Consider the following 24,168-nt stretch of genomic DNA (forward strand, 5'->3'; position numbering starts at 1 on the left):
TACTGTTTGTTGGCTGAGGAAATATCCCAACAAACAATGGGGAAGGTGTTGCAAGCAAATGACAGATTTTATAGAGAACTGAGTTCAACTTCCAGGAAGAGATGTAGCCATCATAGAAGGCTTGTAATTGTACTAATAAATCTGTAAAATATTCTCATTGAGAATTAAAAAAAGGTTGTAACTGGTGTGGTTCGTATGGATCAGCTATGTCATCAATTACAGTCTTAATTGTAGTTTTAGCCAGCTATTTAAAATAGCATAAACCAGCTGGGTGTTATCTTAAAACATTAAGCATGCATTAGTTTACTTTTTTGGTTTGTAAGACACAGCAGGTTGCCGTGCCATTTGTCTTTGCTGACATTGTGAGGAAAGAAGGATCAATTGTTGCCAGAAGTACAGATGACTGACTGTTATGTAGAATAATGGAAAAGGCCAATGTTTCAGTTCCATTGGGTAGTTCAGCTGTCTGCTGAAGGATGAGCTAACTGAAGTACAGCATTATGTATGAGTGAACGGTGTGGGTTTGCAAGGCTGGATGTCAGCTCTGAGCCTGATGGGATCTTAAGGCTGTGGAGAGCACCGTGCAGACACACTTTGGCTGGAGTTGCTCCAGCTCCAGCAGAATTGGCACTGAAACAGTGGAGTCGTGGAAGTAAACTGTCTCCATGCAGCGCGTTTTGTGTGTCTCTGGACTGTGCTTGCCAGTTGTTTTTAGTTTTGGGAATTACGTATAGGCAGCTCATGATCTGTGTTTCAAAAAAGTTGTTATGATGCTTCAGAGATGAGGCTGGCTTTGGTAGCAGTGCAGCTGCTGTGCTCATGGACTATGATACAGAAGAATGTCTTTGTCTGTGATGGCTCTCTATGCAAGTCATTCAATTCAGGTGTTTTGTGGCACAATCTGCCTGCAGATTACCCAGAGCTGGCTATATTAAAAACAAAACGAAACAAAAACCAAACAAACAAGTAGGAAAGGTATAATGTGTGGTTCTGCTGTGGGTTTTCTTTGCCTTCTTCTCTTCCCTGTCATCTCATTTGCTTGTATTTATAAAGTATCCCCAACTAAATAAACCAAAATTCTGAGTAATGAAACAATGTTCCTGCCCCTCTACTCTGCTCTCGTGAGACCTCACTTGGAGTATTGTGTACAGTTCTGGTGTCCTTAACATAAGGAGGACATGGAGCTGTTGGAGCAAGTCCAGAGGAGGGCCATGAGGATGATCAGGGGGCTGGAGCACCTCTGATATGAAGACAGGCTGAGAAAGTTGGGGCTGTTCAGCCTGCAGAGGAGAAGGCTGCTTGGAGACCTCATAGCAGCCTTCCAGTATCTGAAGGGGGGCTACAAGGATGCTGGAGAGGGACTCTTCATTAGGGACTGTAGTGATAGGACAAGGGGTAGCGGGTTCAAACTTAAACAGGGGAAGTTTAGATTGGATATAAGGAGGAAGTTCTTTACTGTGAGGGTGATGAGGCACTGGAATGAGTTGCCCAGGGCAGTTGTGAATGTTCCATCCCTGGCAGTGTTCAAGGCCAGGTTGGACGAAGCCTTGGGTGGCATGGTTTAGTGTGAGGTGTCCGTGCCCATGGCAGGGGGGTTGGAGCTAGATGGTGTTAATGTCCTTTCCACCCTAGCTATTCTATGATTCTATATAAGCAGGATACAGTATCACTGCTTGGTTCTCATGTTTTGGCACTTTCAGTTGGATGCTGAATAGATTCTGCCATTAGGTTGTTCCTCCCAGTTGACAATCTTGTTAAATTATTTTATTTATTTTTTTTAATTTATATTTTAATCTTTATTCATCAGAGAAAGCAACCAGTGAGATGAACACTGCAGAGGACTGGGGCCTCATCTTAGACATCTGTGACAAAGTTGGACAGTCACGCACAGGGTAAGTGACTTTAGAGATTTCCTCACCAAGCTTTTTTAATTTTATTATGTCAGTCTCAGATGAGAGGACTGAAATTTTTATTAGCTTATATAGTCTTTTGCAACAGCTCAATTAAATTTATTACAAGTAAAAGGAAAATGTATGGGTTTTCTGCTCAAATATTTTACAGTTCTTCCTTTGGAGATACTGGCTGATCTGTTAAAATTAGGTTTTGTGTACAGCAAATTTTTGCCAATGTAATGGACTAAATTAGCTGGTATGTTTTAGCAGTGTCATTGTAAACCTAGGAGACATCAGGAGGGCTTTTTCTTATAGAATCATAATCTAGGTTGGAAGTGACCTCCAGAGGTCATGTAGTCCAACCCTCCAGCTTGAAACAGGTCTAATTAGATCAGGTTGCTCAGGACCGTGTTGAGTCTTGAATGCCTGCAGGGTCAGAGTTTCCAAAACCTCTATGGGCAACATGTTTCAATATTTTACTATCTTCAAGTAAGTAAATAAATAACCCTGCAATCTGATTACAATTTCCCCTGTTCCAACTTGTCTGTTGCATCTTGTCTTATGACTGCAGCTCTAAGAAAGAGTCCGGCTCCATCTTCTATGTATTCTATTATTAAACTGAAAGCAGTTCTCCATCTCTTGTCAGACTCCCCTCTGACCATGCTGGCACCTCTCAATTTGGTTTACTCTAATGCATCAATACCCTTCTTTCGCTGGGGAGCCCCAAACTGGACAAAGTACTCAAGATGCCATCTTACAAGAATGGAGGGGGAGGATCACTTTAGCAGCCCTGTTGGCTGAACTGACCACTTGTTTGACCCAGAAGGAAGTTGGTTTTCTTTGCTGCCAGGCTGCACTACCGACACCTGTCACCCAACAGGACCTGCAGATCTTTTCCTCCAGAGCTGCTTTTTAGGTGGTTAGCTCCTGGCCTTTGCTGGTGCAGAGGATCTGAAAGATAACACCTTGTCCTTGTTGTTGTTGACCTTAATGATGTTCCAGTCTGCCCATTTCTTCAGCCCATCCACGTCCCTTTGAAGATTAGCCCTGCCCTCCAGTATACTGATTGCTCCCCTCCACTTTGCTGTTGTCAAAGTGAAGTTGCTGAGGGTGCACTGCCTCCCATAATTCAGGTTATTAGTGAAGACATTTAGCAGTGTTGGTCCCAGCAGGGATCCCTAAGGGACCCCACTAGTTACTGTCCACTAGCTGGAATTTGTACCACTGGCTGGCAACTCTTTGAGGAGTTTAGGAGGCCAGCCAGTTATCACCCAACTTACCATCCTTTTATCCAGCCCATGTTTCACCAGTTGAGTGATAAGGAGACTATGAGCTTCCACTGTATGTGGAAACTGCTAAGACTGAGGTATAAAGCATCTGCTGCCCTTTCCTTCTCACCAACAGGCCACCAGTGTCTTTGTCACAGAAAACAATGAAGCTCTATGTTTCTTTCCCTTGTTTGAAGAAGATATTTTCTGTCACCAGAACTTTAATAAATATACATTTTGAAAATGTGATACTAAATTAAACACATCTTAATATGGTCTGCTAATGCTTTCATTATTGATTCTTTACTGAGCTCTGATAGAATTTATGCATGCACATGTTTTTTGGACATGAAATGTTAAAGCACAATTTGAGCTAGCAAATAAAAATACAGTTTAAAGACATTATTTTAGTGTATCTAGTGGTTTTATTCAGTGTAGTACTAGGCTTTGTAAATGTTTTATATACATCTGAAGCATTCCCTGTAACAGTTCAGTTCTAAAGCTAAAGAATAGCCTTAAAAAGAGTTTGCCATTGCTGCTGTTTAGTGAAAGGCTTCTCTGAGAATGACTTGGATTGCCTTCTAAACCTGCAGGAAAACAGTGTAACATGTCAGACACCAAATTCCCATCTGGGACTTCTGTTTCAAAAGACAGGTTTGCAAATAAGATTATTCCTTGGGATTAGAGATGGTCTCCAGAGGAGTGTTTATAAATAGCATGGCATATTGAGACTTCTGTGCTGCTGTGTATAGTTGTAGTTAAAATAACAGTTGATAATAATGTTTCACATTAGTCTGTATATATCAAACTGCATTTCTGCTCCTTGTGCATATTGATGCTGAGCCTGTAACAATATTATTGAAGGCTTCAGTATCCTGTTTAATCACTGAAAACATTTCCACAGGCAAGATTTAGTCTCACAGCAACTTTAGCCTAGACAGTGCTCAAACGTATGTAACTGGCAAGAGACGGCTGCTTGGGTGTACAGACAAAACCAGAGATCTTCCAGGAAAGTGTGGCTAAATTGCTATGGGACAGCTGGCATTTGTGTTATGGTTTGTGGGTTTTATTTGGTTGGTTTTGGGGTACTGTGTGTGTGTGTGTGTTTTTGTTTGGTTGTTGGTTGATTGTTTTTTTTTGTTTTTTTTTTTTCATGTGTAATAAAACAGTGGGTTTATCCTGTCTGTGACTTTAACCTTTGTAATATTTACCCTGCTTGTAATAATAGTCTGTCAGCTGACTCATAGCTTAAATTCAGAATCTGTTAAGCTTGCTGATAGTGGGTTTTCTTTGATTTAATGTATTATGTCATTCCAAAGCAAGGTAAAGCAAGACAAGGTTCCTCATTTTAAGTTTAAATAAGATGTGCTACACTGAAATCCTCCTGCAGTTTAAGTTCCTGTGGCAAGGATGCTAGTCTTCTTAACTGGGATATGCTTTAATCTTTTAACCAGTTCTGCTCCAATGCAAGCTGTCTGTTGCTGGAAGAAGTTACAGACCTACACAAAAGCTAGTCCAAAGAAATCCAATGTCACTAGCAAATGGTTTTCTGTGTACCAGTCTGTAAGCTCCATTGCATGCCTGCAGCATTTTAGATCATCTTATACCTAAAGCCACAGTAGACTAGAAGAACTACTCTTCGTGAACAAGGACTTTTTGTCCTACAGTGTTACATGATACATTGTCTTATTTAGGTCTGCCAAAAACTTGTTTGCATCCAGAAGAATTGTTGTTAACTGTTATGTCACAAAGGTGCTACATTTTCTCATAAGATAAATTTTTAAACCTTTACCCAAGGGCTGCCAAGACTACCACTAAACCATGTCTCGAAGGGCATTACACATTTTTTGAACAAAAAAGCCAGGAACAGAAGTGTTCAAAAAATCACTTTGATTTGTCTAACTATAAGACAATCAAAACTTTGTTTTTAATCTCTGAATTTTTTTCAGGAACTTGTACAGCTCAGCAGTTACATATTACATTGTTTGCACCCCACTTTTTTTGAACATTGGTAGTGAGCAAGCTGCCTTTTCAGCATGGGAACATGATTAAAACAAAGGTTTTACTGTCAGAGGCTTTTTCTTTTCCCCTGAGTTTTTTTTTCTTTTTACACAGCATTATTAAAAATTTGTGTATTTTTTATTTTATTTTTATCATATTTGACTGGCATTTTGAATCATCTTCCTACAGAAAAGATACAGATTTTTGCACAGTATTGGTTTTCTGCAATGGAAATCCTTACACAACTGAATCTATAGTTTATCAGCTCTGAGTAAAATAACATTATAAAATCTGAATGATTCATTAAGCATAATAAATGAGAAAATTAAAGGCCACATATGGTATATTTTAGCATGAAGCACCACTCCTTCCTCAGTGAGTTCAGTGTTAGCCAAGTGCTAATTCTGTTTGCTTTGAGATGGTTGTACCTTTTGTACATTTATACCTTTTGTACTTTTATACCTTTTGTACTTTTATATTTGAAGCTATATCATCAGTTTTTCTCCAGAAAAGTTACTTAATAAAAATGACAGCTGGAAAAAAAAAATGAAGTCAGTGAAAATTCACCAACAGTTGAGAAAATAGAAATGTTAATTGCAGCACTCTCTGCTGGGAAAAATTGTCACTGGGAAATGGTTTGTCTATGTTGCTGCTTGCCTAACTCTGTCTTGATTTCTTCTGGATTAATCACTGCCTCAGTGAGTCAATATTCTGATTAGATGATTCTTCTTGGTTGTTTTTGTGCCTGTTTGTACAAGAGACAACAGTAAAACTGCTTGCTTGATAGTCTTCCAAGCTACCTTCCTTTCTTTCCAACCTTCCTTGTTCCCCCAAATTACTTAACCTCAGTAGCACTGCAGTATACGTCTAACAGGCTAACCAGGAAGCTCTTTGACTAGCTTGTTTTTAAAGAAGCAAGGAGGAAAATTTAGTCACCTGTGTAGTCATGAGCCCCACAGTCAAGTTACCTTAGACTGTAACAGAACAATAAATTCCTGAAAATGTATTAAATGATTTGTTATTCCTGCTGACTGTGCTGCCTCTGAAATTTTGATTGTAGAACTGTTGGAGCTGAACTGTGGACCAATATTTGTATAGCATCTGGAGAGGTGTCTAAGAAACACATAGAATTCTGTTCTCATGGGGCATGTGCCTTCCCTCAAATTTCTGTATAATGCTTTTCACTTTCTTTTACAAGCTAAATTGTATGATGGATTAATTTGAAGTAAAAATAAGGATTACAGATTTGTCTAGAATAGGGATTCTTAGTCTGTGTGACTAAACATCAGTAAGCCTGGGTTGTTTTTTTTTTGGTGTAGATACAAGGAAAAGATTATTTTTTTTTTTTACTGTTGGAGCATGTTAAAACAGTAACACTCAAATAGTGATAATTTCTGTTAAATATGTGAGCAAACAGATAAGGTATTCTTATGAATTACTGAGGGGTTTACGTGGTTTTTTGCCTCTTCAAAATTTTACTTGACATGTATGGAACATTATTTGCCTTTGAGGCCTTCTTGGAACTTTATTACTTTTTAATAAGACTTGGGATTCCTTAATAAAAATGTCAGGCTAATGGTGCTGTTCCTGAACTGCTAAGCTCTTGAACCTGCACCCTACCTTTATAAATACTGGTTTAACAATTAATGGACATGTGCTTTTTTGTGCTCACACTTGTATCACATGGGTAATCCTACTATTAAATTAATGGTTAAAAAAATCAGTTATTTCTGAAAATTTTGGCCTGTATTCTTTCTCAGTTAAAGTGAATGCATGATAATGCATGGATAATTAATAGATAAAAGGCAGTGCTTGCCTTATAGCCTTCATTTTTAATAGTTGGTTATATGAAGGTATACACTGAGTGATAAGTAGTCTTGCTGTGTGATAGCATTTTCTAAAATTAGTACTACTAAATATGAGGTGGACACTTCTGTAAAATGTAGGCACTGCCAAATATAGTATAGCCAAGCTGTGGTGTAACTTATACCTGAGTTTCATGTTAGTTCTTGGATATCAGTTGAATAGAAAAATAATTTTGGTAGCCTTTACTCCCCCACCCCAAAAAGGTACCATAAATATTCCAGAAGTACATCAAATCTCTTAGTTTAAATACACCTCCTCTTTTCCTTTTTCCCTACTTACCCTCTTTCAGGGTACCTTTTCAGATCTATTCAACAGGTAATGCTTTTACGCCAGTCACAGTTCCTACCCCAGCCTCTCTCAGCCTTCTACTACCTTTAAAGACAACAGAACAACAGAAAATCACACAGATTTTAGTATGCTATACTGTGTCTGAAACCTCCATTCAAATTATTTCTTAAATTTGTTTTTCACACTATCTACCACAGTGTAGATAATACTTAGAATTCTGTATTCAATGGTTTTGAAACTGATGTAGAATGTTCTAATAGGGTCTTTTAGGGCTTACTGGTTTATTGCATATATTCTTTATAAATGATACTCTGTAGATGAGAAGAGACTGAGGAACACAGTGGTGGTAATATAAAAAAACCTCATCAACCTAACAAAAGGGTGTCAGTGATCAATATGTAAGCAAATATCCTTACATATGTATGTGAAATACAGAGGAGCGGGTGCATGGAGTACAGAGAATTTTATGCGTTTCTAGAATATTTACAGTATTTAGCTATAACTACAAAAGGTAATGTAACTTACTGACACATTTTGATAAGTAAGAAAGTTAGCAATCTTACAGGTAGAACTGGGTGCAACTACTAGAAGTGTAAATCTATTGTTTTTAATGTTGCACTTATATGCTACTAAATAATTTACTGACAATGTTACTGTTTGTAAGTGTTATCAGGTGTACAGTAGGAAATGTTCATTCCATTACATCTTTTAAAATCTGTCTTGTGTTTTTCAGGCCTAAGGACTGTCTCCGTTCTATTATGAAGAGAGTGAACCATAAAGATCCCCATGTTGCTATGCAAGCATTAACAGTAGGCTCTTTTTAATGTAATGCTTTCACTTTGTGAACAATTATATTGCAAAATATATTCTCTGAGTTTTAATCTTTCTTTCTTTAGCTTCTAGGAGCTTGTGTATCAAACTGTGGTAAAATCTTTCATCTAGAAGTCTGTTCAAGAGATTTTGCCAGTGAAGTAAGCAATGTGTTGAATAAGGTAATGTATTGCATTGGTTTATACAATTCATAGAAAAGTGAAATCATACAGAGAATTGGGGTAATCTGAAAGTGGAATGGAAACTAGTTTTGGAAGACTGGAAATCTGGGAGCTGGGGAGGAGGATACAAGGTTACTGGGAAGACTGTGGCTGTGAGAAAGAACTTCCTGAATGCCACTTGACACTAGTTACATATTCTGTCTGTGGGAGGTGGTGCGTGGTGTGTTAATTTGTAAGTATACAAATTCATTTTCACGTTAAATAACAGCAATGAAATGCTAAATACAGATGTGGTGAAATGGAGATAATGCAGAGCTTATATATAACCTTGTTTTATTTTATTTTGGGCCTAATATGTATTGTACAAACACAATGCTGGTGTACTAGTCTCTATTTCTAACAAAGATATCCTTTAATGATACAGTTGACTTGAAAATAAAGTATTTATGTAGTTTATATTGAGAGTAACATGAAATTATTTTATATGAAGTAATTTAGAACAGATTCCTACATTATGTAACTAGTTTCTACTGTTCTTGCAGGGTCATCCAAAAGTTTGTGAAAAGCTGAAAGCCCTTATGGTGGAATGGACTGATGAATTCAAGAATGACCCACAGCTTAGTTTAATATCTGCTATGATAAAAAATCTTAAAGAGCAAGGAGTTACTTTTCCAGCTATTGGTTCACAGGTATATTAAATTCTGTGGTTGTTCTTAAAGGGCATCACAAATTCTCTTTAGTCTCAGTTCCGTATTTTATAGTTTGCAGTCTTGAATTTTGTGTTTGTCAAACATAAAAACTGTCTTGTCTTAATAGAACATTCCTTTGAAGGGTGAAATCCCAAGGGTTGGAAGGGACCTCAAAAGATCATCTCAAAATGCTCTGACTTACCTTAGAATTTTACACTGCAGATGAATACAGATCAAAATGGTGAACATAATGCATTGTCAGTTTTTTGTTGAGTTAATTTTTACATCTTTCACTTTGGCCAGGCTGCTGAACAGGCAAAAGCAAGTCCAGCTCTAGTTGCCAAAGATCCTGGTACAGTAGCCAACAAAAAGGAAGAGGAGGATTTAGCTAAAGGTGAGTGCATTTACTTGCTGATCTAATGAATATATTGGTAAATGTCAAATAAACCAGGAACAAATGTTTTGCTTCCCTATATGAATAGTGTATTTATGGATTGTGGTATTCCTATATGAATAGTATATTTATGGATTGTGGTTATGATTTCCATTCCTTTCCCTTTCTCTGGGGCAAGTGAAGCACATTCACTTGCAATTTAAACATTTGATGGATGGACAAAATACGGATTATAGTATAAATTGTATGAAAGTATTTTGGGTACTCTAAACTTTTATTCGTTTGAATACTGCTTCTGTGGTATACTTTGAGGCTTTGATTGCTCTAAGCATGAATTACAAATGTCTCACTGCAGTCCCAATAAAAAAAACTAGGGTGGTTTCTTCTGATTTATTGTACTAAAGTATATTTAATGGTCATTTAATGATCCTTAATGAGACATGTGTGAAGAGTTACCTCTTTTTGGTTTGATCTTTTTGGTTGAGATACTGGTTTTTGATGTCAAACTTCAGCAATGTAAAGGCATCAAGTGTTAGCCCTTGAATGTATTACGGCTTTGGGCTCAGCACTGGCAGAGGTTGTTCAGGGAGGTTGTGGAGTATCCACCCTTGGAGCTATTCAGAAGCTGTCTGGACATGGTCCTGGGCAGCCAGCTGCAGGTGATCCTGCATGATCAGGGGTTGAACAAGATGACCTTCCAAGGTGTCTTCCAACTTTAACAAATCTGTGCAATTCTGTGTATCTAAGCTACAAACTCCTGATCTAACAGAGAAACAGTGTGTGCCTGAGCAGTTGTATCATTTTAATATTTCAAGTGATGTGGAAAGTTCAACATCATGTATATATTAGTAAGGATGTTGATACTTTACATCAGTTCAAGGTAATAACAGCATTTTAATAATAAAAAATGGATGACTTCACTGAGTTATCCTGTTCATACTTACGTACTATTTATTCAACCTGTGCATGTTGAAAACCTCAGTAAATCTCTGGGCAGATTGTGCTCTCTAGTTGTAAAAAATCTTTTTTGTTTTTTACCATTATTTCTAAGTGAAAGGCAGAAGTTGATCATGGTGCAACAGGAATGGCAATATATTAGAAGTTTTCACAGAGCTAAATTTTCATATAATTAAAACTATTTTTATAGGGAATTTTCATGTTAATGCCTCTTCTTTTGTAGCTATTGAACTGTCACTGAAAGAGCAAAGGCAACAGCAAGCAACACTTTCCTCTTTGTATCCGAGCACCTCAAGCCTTTTAACAAATCACAAACATGAAGGCCGAAAAGTTCGTGCAATCTATGATTTTGAGGCTGCTGAAGACAATGAATTAACTTTTAAAGCTGGAGAACTTATAACTATCCTTGATGACAGGTAATTTATATAGAATGCTTACTAGAAGTACAGTAGACTGTAAAAATCAATTGGCTAGGATATCTCCTATGTAGAAGCATGCATTAGAATACCATTGCGATAAAATATGTTTAAACATTAAATACTTTATTTAGTTATCTCCTAGATTTTTTTACATGCAAATGTAATGGCATAAAGATTCTTGTATAAATATTTCTGCATGAATACAAATTGTATTTATGTACAAGTAATAAAAATGCCTTGTACAAGGCAATTATTAGGAAGATTCATGTGAGTATTATTAATGTGTGGGTGCTTTAATTATTTTTTTATCTTTAGTGATCCAAATTGGTGGAAAGGTGAAACTCATCAGGGTATAGGATTGTTTCCATCTAACTTTGTAACAGCTGATCTTTCTGCTGAGCCAGAAATGAGTAAGTAACATTACATTTATGTATCTATATTAAGCCTTGCCATGGCTCACAGGATACTTCTGTAGTGATTTACCTTCCCTTATGATAGAGTTCAGCTGCAAGTTAAGATGATACTCAAAACTGAGACGCCTTTGCTTTGCGCTCACAAACAACAGTCATACGTTTATGTCAGACCAAGGTTGCCCAAGCTGGTATTTGCTGAAAAATATGGTCCTGTCTGCTGCTGGCTTTGTCAGTAGCTTCTTTGCGACTTACTTAAGAACTCCATTGAAATCTAGAGAGATGCAGGCAACAGCAGTTTTTTTCCAAATTGCCTTTTTGCTTAGTTGCAAGGGTACCTACCTAATCAAGGAAAACCTGAAAGCCCCTGGGCAGATAGTCATTGGAGTCAGGTTACCACAGTTCAGACAATTCAAGAAACCTCCATACTGTAGGTATATATGTGTGCATAATGGAAAGAGGGTTTCTTCTGCACTGCTTATCTTCTATGTATTTTTATCATCTAACCTACTGCAAATATTTAATACAAATACTAAATATGCGACAAGGTTTTAAGATTCTAGACCTGATTTCCGTAAATCTGATGGGTTTGCAAGATTAATCTCTTGTGATTTCAATACGAGTGTGCCATAGGTATGAGCAGAATTACATGCTGTAGGGGTCATTGGTTGTATGTTAAGACGAACTGATAAGAGTAGTATGATAAAAGTAGTACTTGGCTTTTTTTCCAAATATGTAGGTTGTTTTTTTTTTTTTATTGTGGCCTCCACTACAGGAGAGTAAGATGCTTTCGCAGGTACTATTTGATGAAGAAAGAAGAGCAGAATTTGAGAACTTTCAATTCTATACTTTGCTCTGGAGAAAAGAAGGCTCTGGTTTGTCATGGATGATTTTAGCAGTGTTCTCTTAATCCTGATTTATTAGCTCTATTTTTTCCAATTACTCTTTCTTAATTTATTTTCTTGATACTTAATAACAAGTATGTTATGTGCAGGGAGACTGCAATACAGACATTTACTTGCTAAGACATGTTTCAATTGAACCTGTCTGAACTGATGTCTGTTAAGCAGTTTACAGATTTGTTTTAAAAAATTAAGTATGTGGAGAAGGTTTTTGCCTTCAAATGTCAACAAAATACTATTTTTTTCTTAAATTCTCACAATAGATATTTGAAATATGAAGAACTTAAGCAACACGCTAGCTGTATACTTGTGCCATTGTTTTGTTTATTTTTATTTTATAGTAAACTGCTTGTCTATTTCATCTTACAGTGAAAGCTGAGAAGAAAACAGTGCAGTTCAGTGATGAAGTTCAAGTAGAGACTATAGAACCTGAGCCTGAACCAGTTTATATTGATGAAGTAAGCATGATAAAAGTACTGATTTTCAACTGCTGGTACATTTAAATATGTGATGTTTAACCCTTTCATCATGTATTTCAAAACCAATTTGAAATATCAGGAGAACATAAACAAAAGAAAATGAATAGGAAGGGAAAGTTACCAATTAAAAACAAAAAAGTGCAGTATTCTAATTTGTTCATGTGTTTTGAAGTTCTTAGGAGTTTCTGAAACTGAATATGGAAACTGTATTCCATTTAGGGCCCTACTCTAGGATTGTACAGCTGTTCACCTCCAAACTAGAAGCTTGGTGTGGAGTAACACATTTGCATTCAAGTTTGTTTTAAGTACTTCAAGATACCTTGGAGATACCCATCTTGAATACTGTTTTAGATTTAGTTCCACTGTAACCACCACTGTCTTCCCCCAGTCTGAAAGATCTCTTTCCTTCTCTGAAAACTGTGAGCTTTTTGTTCTGTGTAAGTTATACTTAGCAAGATTTGCACAATCTCTCCACAGTGATTCTGCAAGGTTCCCCTCTGAGCCCAGGATGTTTTCCTCTGCCGCCTTTTTTTCTACCTTTTTTTTCCTTTTAATCTTTCCCCTTTCCCTACCAGAGGGCTTAGAATTGCTGTCTTTAGAATTGTTCCCTTTCTTTCTCAACTAGGTTCAGTAATTGTTTTTTGAATGAAGGATTAGTTACTGCCTTCCTAAAGTCCTGTTTAACTCCTGCCTCAAATACCCTTCCTCCCAACAGATATTAGTTTGTGATTCGCTGAAATAGCTTATCTCAGGCCCACCTTGAGGTGCCTTCCTTTTGTCTTTTGTGGTTCCATGTTGGTTTATGTTTTATTGTCTTGTTTTTAAAATTACCGTACTCTTTTAAGAAAGTAGTTCATCTGGCTTCTTCCTGCTTTTCATGGGATTAGGGAAGAAAAAACTTGGTTTTAGTTTCCACTTTGATACTGCCTTTTCCAGCCTAGTTGATTCTATGATTCTATATAACTCTGGCCTGTTAAAAGCTATTTACTTAATAGCACTCAGCTAAAAAATGACTTTTTTTCAATCATTTAGATGTACTGTTTGGTTAAGCAGTATAGTTTACTCCAAGACGTAATTTTGAAAGAGTTTATGCCTATTAATTTTCTACCCTTTGGTACTTTTATAAATGGGTTGCATTTCAACTGGTTAACGAAGGATGGCTTACTCTGAAGTCAACCATGCAAACTGGCCAAATGTCATCTTAAAAAAAACCTTTCATATATGTTAGTGATGATGTTGCTTATGTGCAGATAGGCCTCATACACTTACAGAATGCAGGATAGTTTTTCAGTGAATTTAGTTTTAAGTACCCATTTCTTTTTAAATTATTCTCTCAATGCGTTCTGTCAAAACATTTCCACTAATCCCACTAGGTGGTGACATTGCATCTGTAATAGTGGGAAAGGGAAAAATAGAAACTGCTCAGAAAATACTATTTAGAAGGACTCCTAGAAATGAGTATTCTGCACATTCTGCTTGTATTTTTATCCACTTGTGATAAGAAATGGTAACAGTTTTTATCATTTGGCTTTCCCTTGTTTGGGCATCTGCATTCCTGTAGAGTAGCATGCATGGTTTGTATTTTCTTGAAGTTAAGTCCAAAGCCCAAGAGGTCAAAATGGCTTTTGTAAATAGCTGCTCTAATTTACTGTGCTGAAAGTGTTAATTCTCCCACACCCACATATGCCCTAATTACACAATTTGTGTTCTAGGACAAAATGGACCAACTCTTGCAGATGTTACAAAGTGCGGATCCATCTGATGACCAGCCAGACCTCCCAGAATTGCTTCATCTTGAGGGTAAGAAGATGTTACTGTTTTTTTTTGTTGTTGTTGTTTTCATCTCTGTAATTATATAATACTAATTACTAATAATACTAATTACCTCTATCAAACCTAATTGAAACTAAGCTGAAACTATTTCAGCTTCATGTTCATGCTACAAGCATGCAGAAGGGCTTGAGCTGTAATTATCTTCTCACTTCCTGTTTCCCACATTTAAGAGACTAAAGTGCAAAGTTTTAAAATAAAAAAGTCCACTCCTCTCTAAAAATATGTATTCTCTGTTCTTTTTTTTTTTTTTTTTTCAAGAGCTGGGAATGCTTTTCAGTCTTATTTATCCTTTATTTTTCCTTTTTTTTTCCCCTTCATAAAGTAGCACAGCATGAGTTGCAAAAGGAGTGTGAGGAAGATTCCATGAGAGGAAGCAGAAATACTACTGAGGCTTAAATAGGCCTGTGGGTATCCCACATGTGCTTTTCACATCATGTGTATTTCTGTAGGACTTTAATATTAACAAATTCTTTAGAGTGCTACAAAATAGACTAGTTCTTTAAGCTCAAATTATTCAGACTACCTCTTCAAAGAGGCCTTGTAGACCATTTTACCTGGGTTGATAGATGTATCAAAATTTTTGCGAGCGAACTTTGGAGAAGGAACTAAAGAAACTTACTTATTATAAGACAACGTTGGCTTTTTATCAACAATTTTTTATTTTATTGACAATTGAGAGAGGACAAGAATTTTTTAAAGAAAATGGCACATTCCAGACCTATCTGTCTAGAAGTAAGTCAGAAAAAAGTGCATATGCTTTGAAAGCTTTTGGATAATACCTGTCTTTCCACACCCACCTGGTTCATCATACCTGTAAAAAAAAAATTCCCTTTTTAGGTACTGCACATCAGTGACATGTCTGCATGTATTCTAGTTCCACTAAAGCTAAAGAAGGGTAAAAAGAAACATGAATGGTTTTATTCTTTCCAATAGTACCAAATATAGCTACAGAGGCTGTTGTCTAAGAAGCAGATTGCCTATATCTGGTCCAAGACAGAGGTAAAGAAATTAAAGGTATGCTTGTCAACCAACCTCCAGATATGGCTTACATTAGGATCTCCTTTCAAAACACATTGTGAGATCCTTAGAACAATGATGAATTTTATATTAAACCATGTGACTGCTCCTGGAATCTGAAAGCTGTAGTGTAGTCATATGATAGCTTCCCAGCTACCTACAACAGTGCTTGGCAAACACATGGCTGCACATAGTTCTACAATGGCATATGCATGACTGTATTTACACTCAAGTAGGCCTTGGGCAGCTACTATTTTTGGCATAGATTCTGGGCATTTTGTTATAGATGTGTGTTGGATCTTTTGTTCATATCAGTGGTGGCAGGTGCTGATCAAACCACTTCATTTTCTTCTGCCATCCAGTTGTCCAGTCACAAACATCTTTACGTTGGCGAGCTCATCCCAACACTTTGCAGAGCCGAGGGTTTGTGGTTGGCAGCAGTGCAATCATCATGTTAGCGTACAGAAATCTAATCAATCCTTCTCATGCCTTTGACATACTCTGTTCCACATAAAAATAGGCATAACTTACACTGGGTTTTACATCTTTTCCCAGTGTTTCTGCCAATGTATTATTGATCCCAGGTTCAAAGAAGCAGATAGGTGCCTTTTATACATGTCCTTTTTTCCTGGAATTGCCTCCAAGGAACACATCAGTGGTGCTCTTTGACCAGTCATGGCCAGAGGCTTTCAGGACCTTCTGCATCTCTTAATTTGGGAAGACTGGGAGTGAAGACAGTGTTTCACAGCTGCTTATAATGCATTTAGATCAACTTTGATGCCTTTTCTTATCTCTCAGTTTTAATGTTGAGTGGTGCTTGGGATTAAACGCATATCTTGATTAGTAAATATTTCATTGCTTGAATAAGTGGTCACATCTTGCATTCTGGAGTTGGGTTAGACTGTAGCATCCCCTTCCAGCTACCCTGACTGTTTCACATTTGGCAGACTCTGTCTTTTTGCTAGTTAACTGTGGTTTGCTTGGCAATTACATGAACCCCATGTAATTGTGCTGAAAGTTGGCAGGGGGTGCATTTTTGTTTATTTTTATGCTTTTCCATTCTACTTCTGGTAAATTTTTGTGTTCTTGTTTGGTTTTTGTTTTGCATGTGTTAGTGGTTTGAAAAAGTCCCCTTACCCCTATTAGGATTCCAGTGAGATAGCAAAGTGCTGTAAGTGTCTTTGATGTGCACATTATTTGTATCATTGGAACCTGTTTCCCCTTTCATTGTTTTCATATATAGTCTTTCTGTAGCAATGTTAGTTGAGCACATGGTCTAGGTTGCAGTGGCAGATTTTCTTTCTTGAAGAAGAGCTTGCCTTTCAGATTTACCTGAACTTTTTTACGCAAAACAGTTTCAGCTTTATGCTCCCCAGATGTTAAATGTTTTGTTTTGCCCTAGTTGTATTTTGTTTTTTAAATGTACTTTTAAAACCATACCGCTGCTGAAAACTTCAGCTGTATCTCATCCTTACATTGTTTGTGACACTACCTCTGTTACTATAACTTTCTTAGCGTAAAGAATTAGCATCCACGCATTTTCTATCCAATAATTTTTTTAAAAAAGCTGCTTTTTGACTCTACAGTGTGGAAATCTTTATTACTCTGATAGATTTTAATGTCTTTCAATTCTAGCAATGTGCCACCAGATGGGACCTCTCATAGATGAAAAGTTGGAAGATATAGACAGGTAAAAAAAGTCATGTATTTTGATTCATGTTAAGATTCAGTCTTAGAAATAGAAGCGTTGCTGCTTAATCATATGTTAGTTTCTAAGAATACTGGAAAAGAAAACAGGTATATTTATTAGTAGCTTCTCATCTGGGATGAGGCATGAGGGTTTTTTTTTCCATAGTCACATGATATTTTATAGTATTGTACCATTTGACATTCTGGCACTTGTCAGGCATCACTTCACAGGCAGTAAGAATATGTTGCATATCCCACCTCGTGGAAAGTTCCTCATATTGTCTGCTCTGTACTGAAGTTATCTAAATTGTAGAATAAATTGCAAAATGTGTTTTCTAGGAAACATTCAGAACTTTCAGAGCTCAATGTTAAAGCAATGGAGGCTCTTTCTTTGTATAACAAATTGATGAATGAAGACCCTATGTATTCCATGTATGCAAAACTACAAAACCAACAGTATTACATGCAGTCATCTGGCGCTTCTGGCTCTCAGGTATGTATGTAACTTCCAATGGCCATTTAGGCTATCAAGTACTTACTGAGCTATGGTTGATTTCTTAAATTGTTACTGATAAACAGTTTTTCATGAGCTAAGGTTCTTACAAAACTTGCTCAAATATTTTTTTTACACTATACTTCTCTACATTACTAAAATAAATATATACTGATATATAAAGTATGGTGGAGCATGTTGATTGCAAGTAATAGTTTTTCCTATTTCTATCCTTGTATTCTCACTCCCCTCACTCCCTGAGTTGGAAACCTCATTTTATTATCTTTGTTACCTTAATGCTGGGTTAAAATAATCTTGCACTCTCAGAGATGATCTCAAATGAAAGAGCAGTGTTTTCTCTCAATACAATATGTAAAAAAAAAACCAAAACCAAACCCCAGCAAAAAAAACCAACCCCCCCAATAAAATACTGTTTGTTTTCAGCTGCAAGCTTTGGATACTCTCCTTTTGCAGGTTCTTTTCTGTTCAGAACTTTTTGATCAAGGAAAACACCCATCCTGTGCTTTGAGGTGCACATAAAATTAAAAATGAAAGCTGCCAGAGCTTTGCATGGTGGGTCAAAAAAAAAAAAGAACCAAAGGAGATCAATTCCTGGTTAAGGTTATGCCACTGCAAATTCAACTTCTTCTTTTAGTTTCCTTTTTTTGAAATATCAGTAGAGAGCATTTAGTGTTCAAATTATTGAAGTTAAGGATTATAGTTCTTTCATGGCAGCATTTCCATATAATTGACTCTTATCTCTGGGTAGGTCTTTTGGCTTATTCATATACTATGGTATTTTTAAACACTTAAAACATTTAATTCCATAGTCTAATACACGCTTCCTGTAGTCTTTTCCTGTTTATAGGAATATATAACATTTCAAATGGCTTTGGGTTTGTTTATTTTGTTTTTTTCCAATAATCTAGTAGCTTCCAACAAATATGTACGTTCAGTGGCTTTTAAAGAAGATAATATATGTTTTTTTCAGTGTCATTAAGAGGAATATTGTCTTCCATTCAAATGTTGTTGTGATAAGCAATCATATCGTGACCCTATCAAATAATTTTAATATTTTTTAAATGGGCATGTTTCTGGGGATTCTTAAAGTGAAAAACTGGATTTTATGGTGAAGATGAGCCAGTATAAAGTTCTGAGAAGTTAAGAGGTCTCATGCCTTTGCTTCTATGAATGTCACCTGCAATTCATGGAGTTTAAGATAGAAGAGCTGTATATCATAAACTTACATGAACACATGTAAGTTGTGCATGAAACTTGATAATTCTGGTAATTCGTGTTAAACCAAATAATTCACTATTAAATTCAGTTTACAAATTCAATCTTGATTTAGTTGACTCATCTGCTAACAAGCTAGTCCTCTAGTTGTAAAACATTACCTTATATTCAGTTCAAATTTTCTCTTCTGTCCCACTCAAACAATTCTGTAATGGCAATCTCAACAGTTACATGATGTGACAGGTTAAGTAACGACACAAAACCAATACATTACTGACTTTCCATTTTAGTGATTATACCTTATGAAAGTCATCTGGGCATCAAAAAAGTATTCTCCTCTGGGCTGTTATTTGTTACATGATTTAAATTCTTTGGTATTTTCATTCAAAAGTAGTTAGCATGAGTGTTAGTCATTAAAATAAAATTTGGAATACAAGTTTTCCAGTAAACTGTTCGACCTTTCTGGTACTGAAGCCTGAGATTAGAAATGTAAATAATGTCCTTTGAAAATCTGATAATTGTTTTTTTTGCATTGTGACACTTAATTGGAGACAATCAGTTGCTTTCTATTAAAACGTCTGAAATAGAAAGGTTTGAGAGTCTGTATTTTAAGTTCTAAAGTCAGATATTGAATACCAAAGTCAGATATTGAATACAATTTCTTGTATTTTGTTTTTAATATTCCTTTATTTAACTTCCTAGGTTTATCCGGGGCAACCTCAAAGCAATGCGTATTTGGTGGCAGGGAGTGCACAGATGGGCCATATTCAAGGCTACAACCTTCCTCCTGAGCAGCTGTCTTCTCTTAGCCAAGGCACAGTTACTCCATCTGCCAGCTCAGTACTGCCTGGTCAGCCTGCACAGGCATCCTACACAAAGTAATCTTAAATATTTTCCTATTCAAGTTTAGATGAATTTAAACATACAGAGCGACAGAAAATATTTAAAGGAGATTTTTTTTTTTTCTTCTAGAAGTATAATTTTAAATGGAACTGACAGAAACTTCAGTGCAATTATTTCCAGTGTGCTTTTTGGTGGTGGTGTGAATTTGGTAAAAATTCCTGACAAACTTCAAATTTTTACCTTCTTTTTTTTTTAATGATTTTCTCTAGGTTTTTATTTTGTACATGAGGAATATGTAATTTATATCTATTTCTTTTATAAAAAGAAAAAATAGAGAAAGTGCTATAGACATGACTTTCTATGATAACTTTTAATAGACATTTAATGATGATGATATCTGCTGCTCTGGCTGGCTTTGCATAATTTCTGAGATAGTGTGTATTGTATTGTTCTCTAATATTTGACTGTAGAAACATGGGGAGAATTCTGCTCAGTTTGGAAAGGAAGCGAATGGGCTATGAATACTTACTGGAAGTTACATGGCTTCCCCATGTAAAGGAGCTACAAGTGGGTGTCTGTTTTGCGTGGATGCCCAAAGATGCTAAGCTTTGGCTAAACTACCCATATTATGAAAAAGTTTTGAGTTGACCTTAAGAAAAATTAGGTTGGGTGTTATTAATTATTACTGTCTGTATAAAATAATTTTATTTTATAAAGTTGGGAGAGACATCCATCTTGAGTTATTAAAGTATTGGTTAGTCTCTGTCCCCAGAAGTTACATGTTTTGAGTGGTAAGACATACATTGGTAAAGCCAGTTTCTGCATATTTCACTTGACTTGGTTCACTATTTGAAACAGTTGGGTTTTGGTTTGTTTTCATGAGCAGAATGGAAGATAGATGTGATTCCACATTCCACATTAAAATAAAATAAAGTAGATTCAGTCTAGTTTTAACTCAGTGGGGGAGGTGTGTTAGGTGTGTTTAAATCTGAGGAGTGTCTTTGAGTTTTAATTGGAATATTCACTGGCTACAGTTTTAAATATGCAAGGTGTCCAGAGTTAGGGGAGTTTTGTGTGTGCATGTAGAACAGTGGAGGATGCAATAAAGTGTTGTGTTCTGTTGGTACATTGTTTGCCAATTCAACTTTTTACTTCTTTTTTTTCCAGTGCAATGGTTGGCTCTGTTGCTGGAAATACTTACTCTAACCAGGCTTCAGTGTATAGTCCACCACCTGCTACTGTTGATGTCACTGCTTATCAGAACACTGGAACTAATATGTCCCAGGTGCCAAACTATAACTTACCATCCACATCTCTGCCACAGACAGCAGGCAGTCAACAAGCACCTCCACAGCAACCACAGCCTCAGCCACCTCAGCAACCACAGCATAGCTACTCACAGAAGGCTCTGCTATAGGATCCAGGACTTCTGATTCCTAGTCTTCTTTAACTTCTGCTAAAGGCAGTTGGCAGTTCTATGAGTTTCTTCCTTTAATCTATTAAACTTTGTTTATCCTCAGCTTAATAAGAATCTATCTTGGTGAACAAGTTCAATTTGCACTGACTTTTTAGGATTTTTTTTTCTTCTTAATTTTGCAGAGGAACGGATATATTTAGGACATTTAATTCCTTTTAAAATGCCTAAAAATTGGTACAAGATTATTTATGTCTGGTAAAATTGGCTACTTTGTGAAAACTCAACACTTGCAAACTGTTGTGGCATATATGTTATGTACATATAGTGTGTGCTTGCAATAGTGGCCATGTCGTATAGCTGTCGTGATCATGTGAATATATTTAACACAATGTCTAAAAATAATTTACTTTACTATTTTATTTTAATCATGAACTGACAACCATGTTTCATAGTTTTGTCTAGTTTTATGACATATGTGGTGTCTTTTTCCAATGCAGGAAAATCAGTAATTTTGCATATCATGGTTACACTTAAGAGCTAAAGTCTACATATGAATTTACAAATGTATCTGAGTCTAGGTTTCATTACTTCTTGAACTGAACACAAGAGTATCATGCCTATTAGATGGCTTATCTACCAAAGTAAACTAATTAACTAACAATTGATTTGGGGGGATAACAGCAAATTATGATTCTGCTTCAGATATAATTAATAACTTAAAACTACTATTCAGAGGCTGCTAAACATATCATGGGACCATGCAACAGATCAGGATCTTGCATTTTATCATAAGAAGCACATAATTTATTTTTTCCAAGTTGTTTTCTACAGTGAGAACCAGAACTATATTCTGTGTTTGTTGGTAGAGATTACACCAAAGACAGAGGAGTTGAGCTGGAAGAGAAGTGATGGAGTTTTAAACTGGAATACACAACATGAGTAACACTATTCAAGTTTTCTTAATTAGAACATGAAGAATTTATGGACATTTAAAATACTTTGCTAAACAAACCTTCAGGGCTTTATTTTATCTCTTGTGGCCTTGCTTAGCAATTTGTTCTGTTTACTGTTCTACACACACACTTCTGCCTTAAACATCTGTTTCAATTTCCAGTTGTACCATTTGAGTTTATTAGCCCTTCTATAGTGTGAACAGTTATCTTATTTTCATTCACTTTCCGGTTACTTTGAACTCTCTTCTGCAGCAATGTGCATTAGTCTTTTTTAAATCCTTGCATTTCTCAGTAATTTAGCCAGGTGGCTCTTTAAGGCATGCTATTTTCTTTCTGTAGCTGAGGTGCTGCAAAAAACCCCATGATAACAGAAGGCGGTGTTTTAGATATGCTTGATCACAGTTTCTTGTACAAAGACTGTTGTTGCTTTGCGTTTGTATTCAGCCTGTTAATACATCCTGCTTTCCTCTTATCTTTTCCAGCAACTCTGACTCCACTTAGAGCAATACTAGATGGCTTCACCACAAGATCTGTGTTTTCAGACTTGTCAGTATGTATGTTGGAAATTGTTCACTTTTGTGTACTCTGTTTTAGTGGGATGCTTCTGGACTTAAAGTTTGCAATTGTACATTATACTGTAAGCTGATTTCAGTTATCCCATGCACTCCTACACAGTTACCTGACATGCCTTTGTTTCACTATTTTAATAGACACAGGTATTTTGCCTGTTAATGCTTTCAAATGACTGCTTTGCATAACTTCCAAGTGGGGTGGCTACAAAACATGCCCAGAGCTGACGTGTTCCAGCTGGGGATGTTCTAGCCAGCTGGCTAGTTTGGTACTAATGGTTTCACATATTATTTTTTTCCTCCAGAATACTTAAGCACCCTTACAAACTGTCATTACTTCAGTGCTTGGTGCCATCACAAAAGTCTGTGGAATCTGAAAGGAAATACTAAAAAAAAAAATTAATTCCAAGGTATTGTGTCATAGGTAATTTTTAATAAATTGAAGAGGTGATTTTCTTAAGAAAGAGCATGTAGCATCATTTAGATAATGTTCTCTGTATGCTTTGGGTATCCTATTGTAAAAGCAGAGAAACAATGTGTATAGAGGTGACGGCTTTACACAAAAGTGAACATGACTGTTTAATCCGTAGTTCTTACACCCCGATTCAAGGAGAAGCTTGAAGCACCAAAATCATGCAGTTGGCACTGACTGTTTGCAGTCTTAGGTTTTCACATGTTGTGTCACATGTTCCGTAATAAAGACCTATGGAACTTCTGTGCAGAAATGACTCAACAGAAATACTTTTTGTTACTAATTGTCTTTGTTTTTAAAATTTTGGAAGTTTTCTTTCCTTAACACACAGGAATGCTTATTCCTGGTTCCTCCTTTGAAAGCTGAAAACTTATGTGTAATCTTAAGTTCTTCTGCTTTTTCAGCTTGCTTATTTTGGGCATTTATCCGTCTTTAAGAAAATGAAAATCACCTTTTATTTGTGTTCATCGTGACCGAATAACACTGTCTAATGTGATGCCACTATAAATTCATTATACTGAAAGCTCTGGAAAAAAAAAGAAAAGACGGACACTTCTTATTTTCCTTCTTTTTTAGTCATAGAATCATAGAATAGTTGGGGTTGGAAGGGACCTTAAAAATCATCTAGTTCAACCCCTCTGCCATGGGCAGGGACACCTTCCACTAGACCAGGTTGCTCAAAGCCCCATCCAGCCTGGCCTTGAGCACTGCCAGGAGGGATGGGGCAGCCACAGCTTCTTTGAGCAACCTGTGCCGGTGCCTCACCACCCTCACAGTGAAGAATTTTTTCATAGTATCTAATCTAAATCTCCTCTCTGTCAGTTTAAAGCCATCCCCCCTTGTGCTATCACTACATGCCCTTGTAAGAGAAGTCCCTCTTCCGACTTCTTCTAGGCCCCCTTTAGGTACTGGAAGCTGCTCAAAGGTCTCCCCTGAGCCTTCCCTTCTCCAGGCTGAACAACCCTAACTCACTGCTCTAAAGTATCTCCTGTAACAAATTGTGAATTTTAGTTGACTTAGAATCAGTTTTCATTGTCCACAATTTGTGCAGTAGATCCCTGGAATTTTAGGTTCAGAGTCTTTGTGTTT

The 24,168-nt window shown here is 36.5% G+C and overlaps 1 protein-coding gene across 1 annotated transcript in view; it reads left to right on the forward strand.

Annotated features, from left to right (window-relative positions):
• The window catches only part of STAM (signal transducing adaptor molecule), a 34,690-nt gene extending 11,368 nt beyond the window's left edge, over positions 1-23,322 (forward strand). The window contains exons 2-14 of the mRNA XM_057432611.1: positions 1,808-1,892; positions 8,049-8,124; positions 8,212-8,307; positions 8,850-8,996; positions 9,300-9,390; positions 10,571-10,763; positions 11,082-11,176; positions 12,448-12,536; positions 14,270-14,357; positions 17,043-17,097; positions 17,436-17,589; positions 19,528-19,703; positions 20,836-23,322. Of these exons, the coding sequence (XP_057288594.1) occupies positions 1,808-1,892; positions 8,049-8,124; positions 8,212-8,307; positions 8,850-8,996; positions 9,300-9,390; positions 10,571-10,763; positions 11,082-11,176; positions 12,448-12,536; positions 14,270-14,357; positions 17,043-17,097; positions 17,436-17,589; positions 19,528-19,703; positions 20,836-21,085 (1,595 nt within the window). The 3' untranslated portion in view covers positions 21,086-23,322. The remainder of the gene's footprint in view (positions 1-1,807; positions 1,893-8,048; positions 8,125-8,211; positions 8,308-8,849; positions 8,997-9,299; positions 9,391-10,570; positions 10,764-11,081; positions 11,177-12,447; positions 12,537-14,269; positions 14,358-17,042; positions 17,098-17,435; positions 17,590-19,527; positions 19,704-20,835) is intronic.
• The last annotated feature ends 846 nt before the right edge of the window (positions 23,323-24,168 follow it).

Source organism: Pezoporus wallicus, unplaced genomic scaffold, assembly GCF_028554395.1.
Source record: "Pezoporus wallicus isolate ANWC-B61680 ecotype Strahan unplaced genomic scaffold, APGP_CSIRO_Pwel_v1 scaffold_2584, whole genome shotgun sequence".
Taxonomy (NCBI): domain Eukaryota; kingdom Metazoa; phylum Chordata; class Aves; order Psittaciformes; family Psittacidae; genus Pezoporus; species Pezoporus wallicus.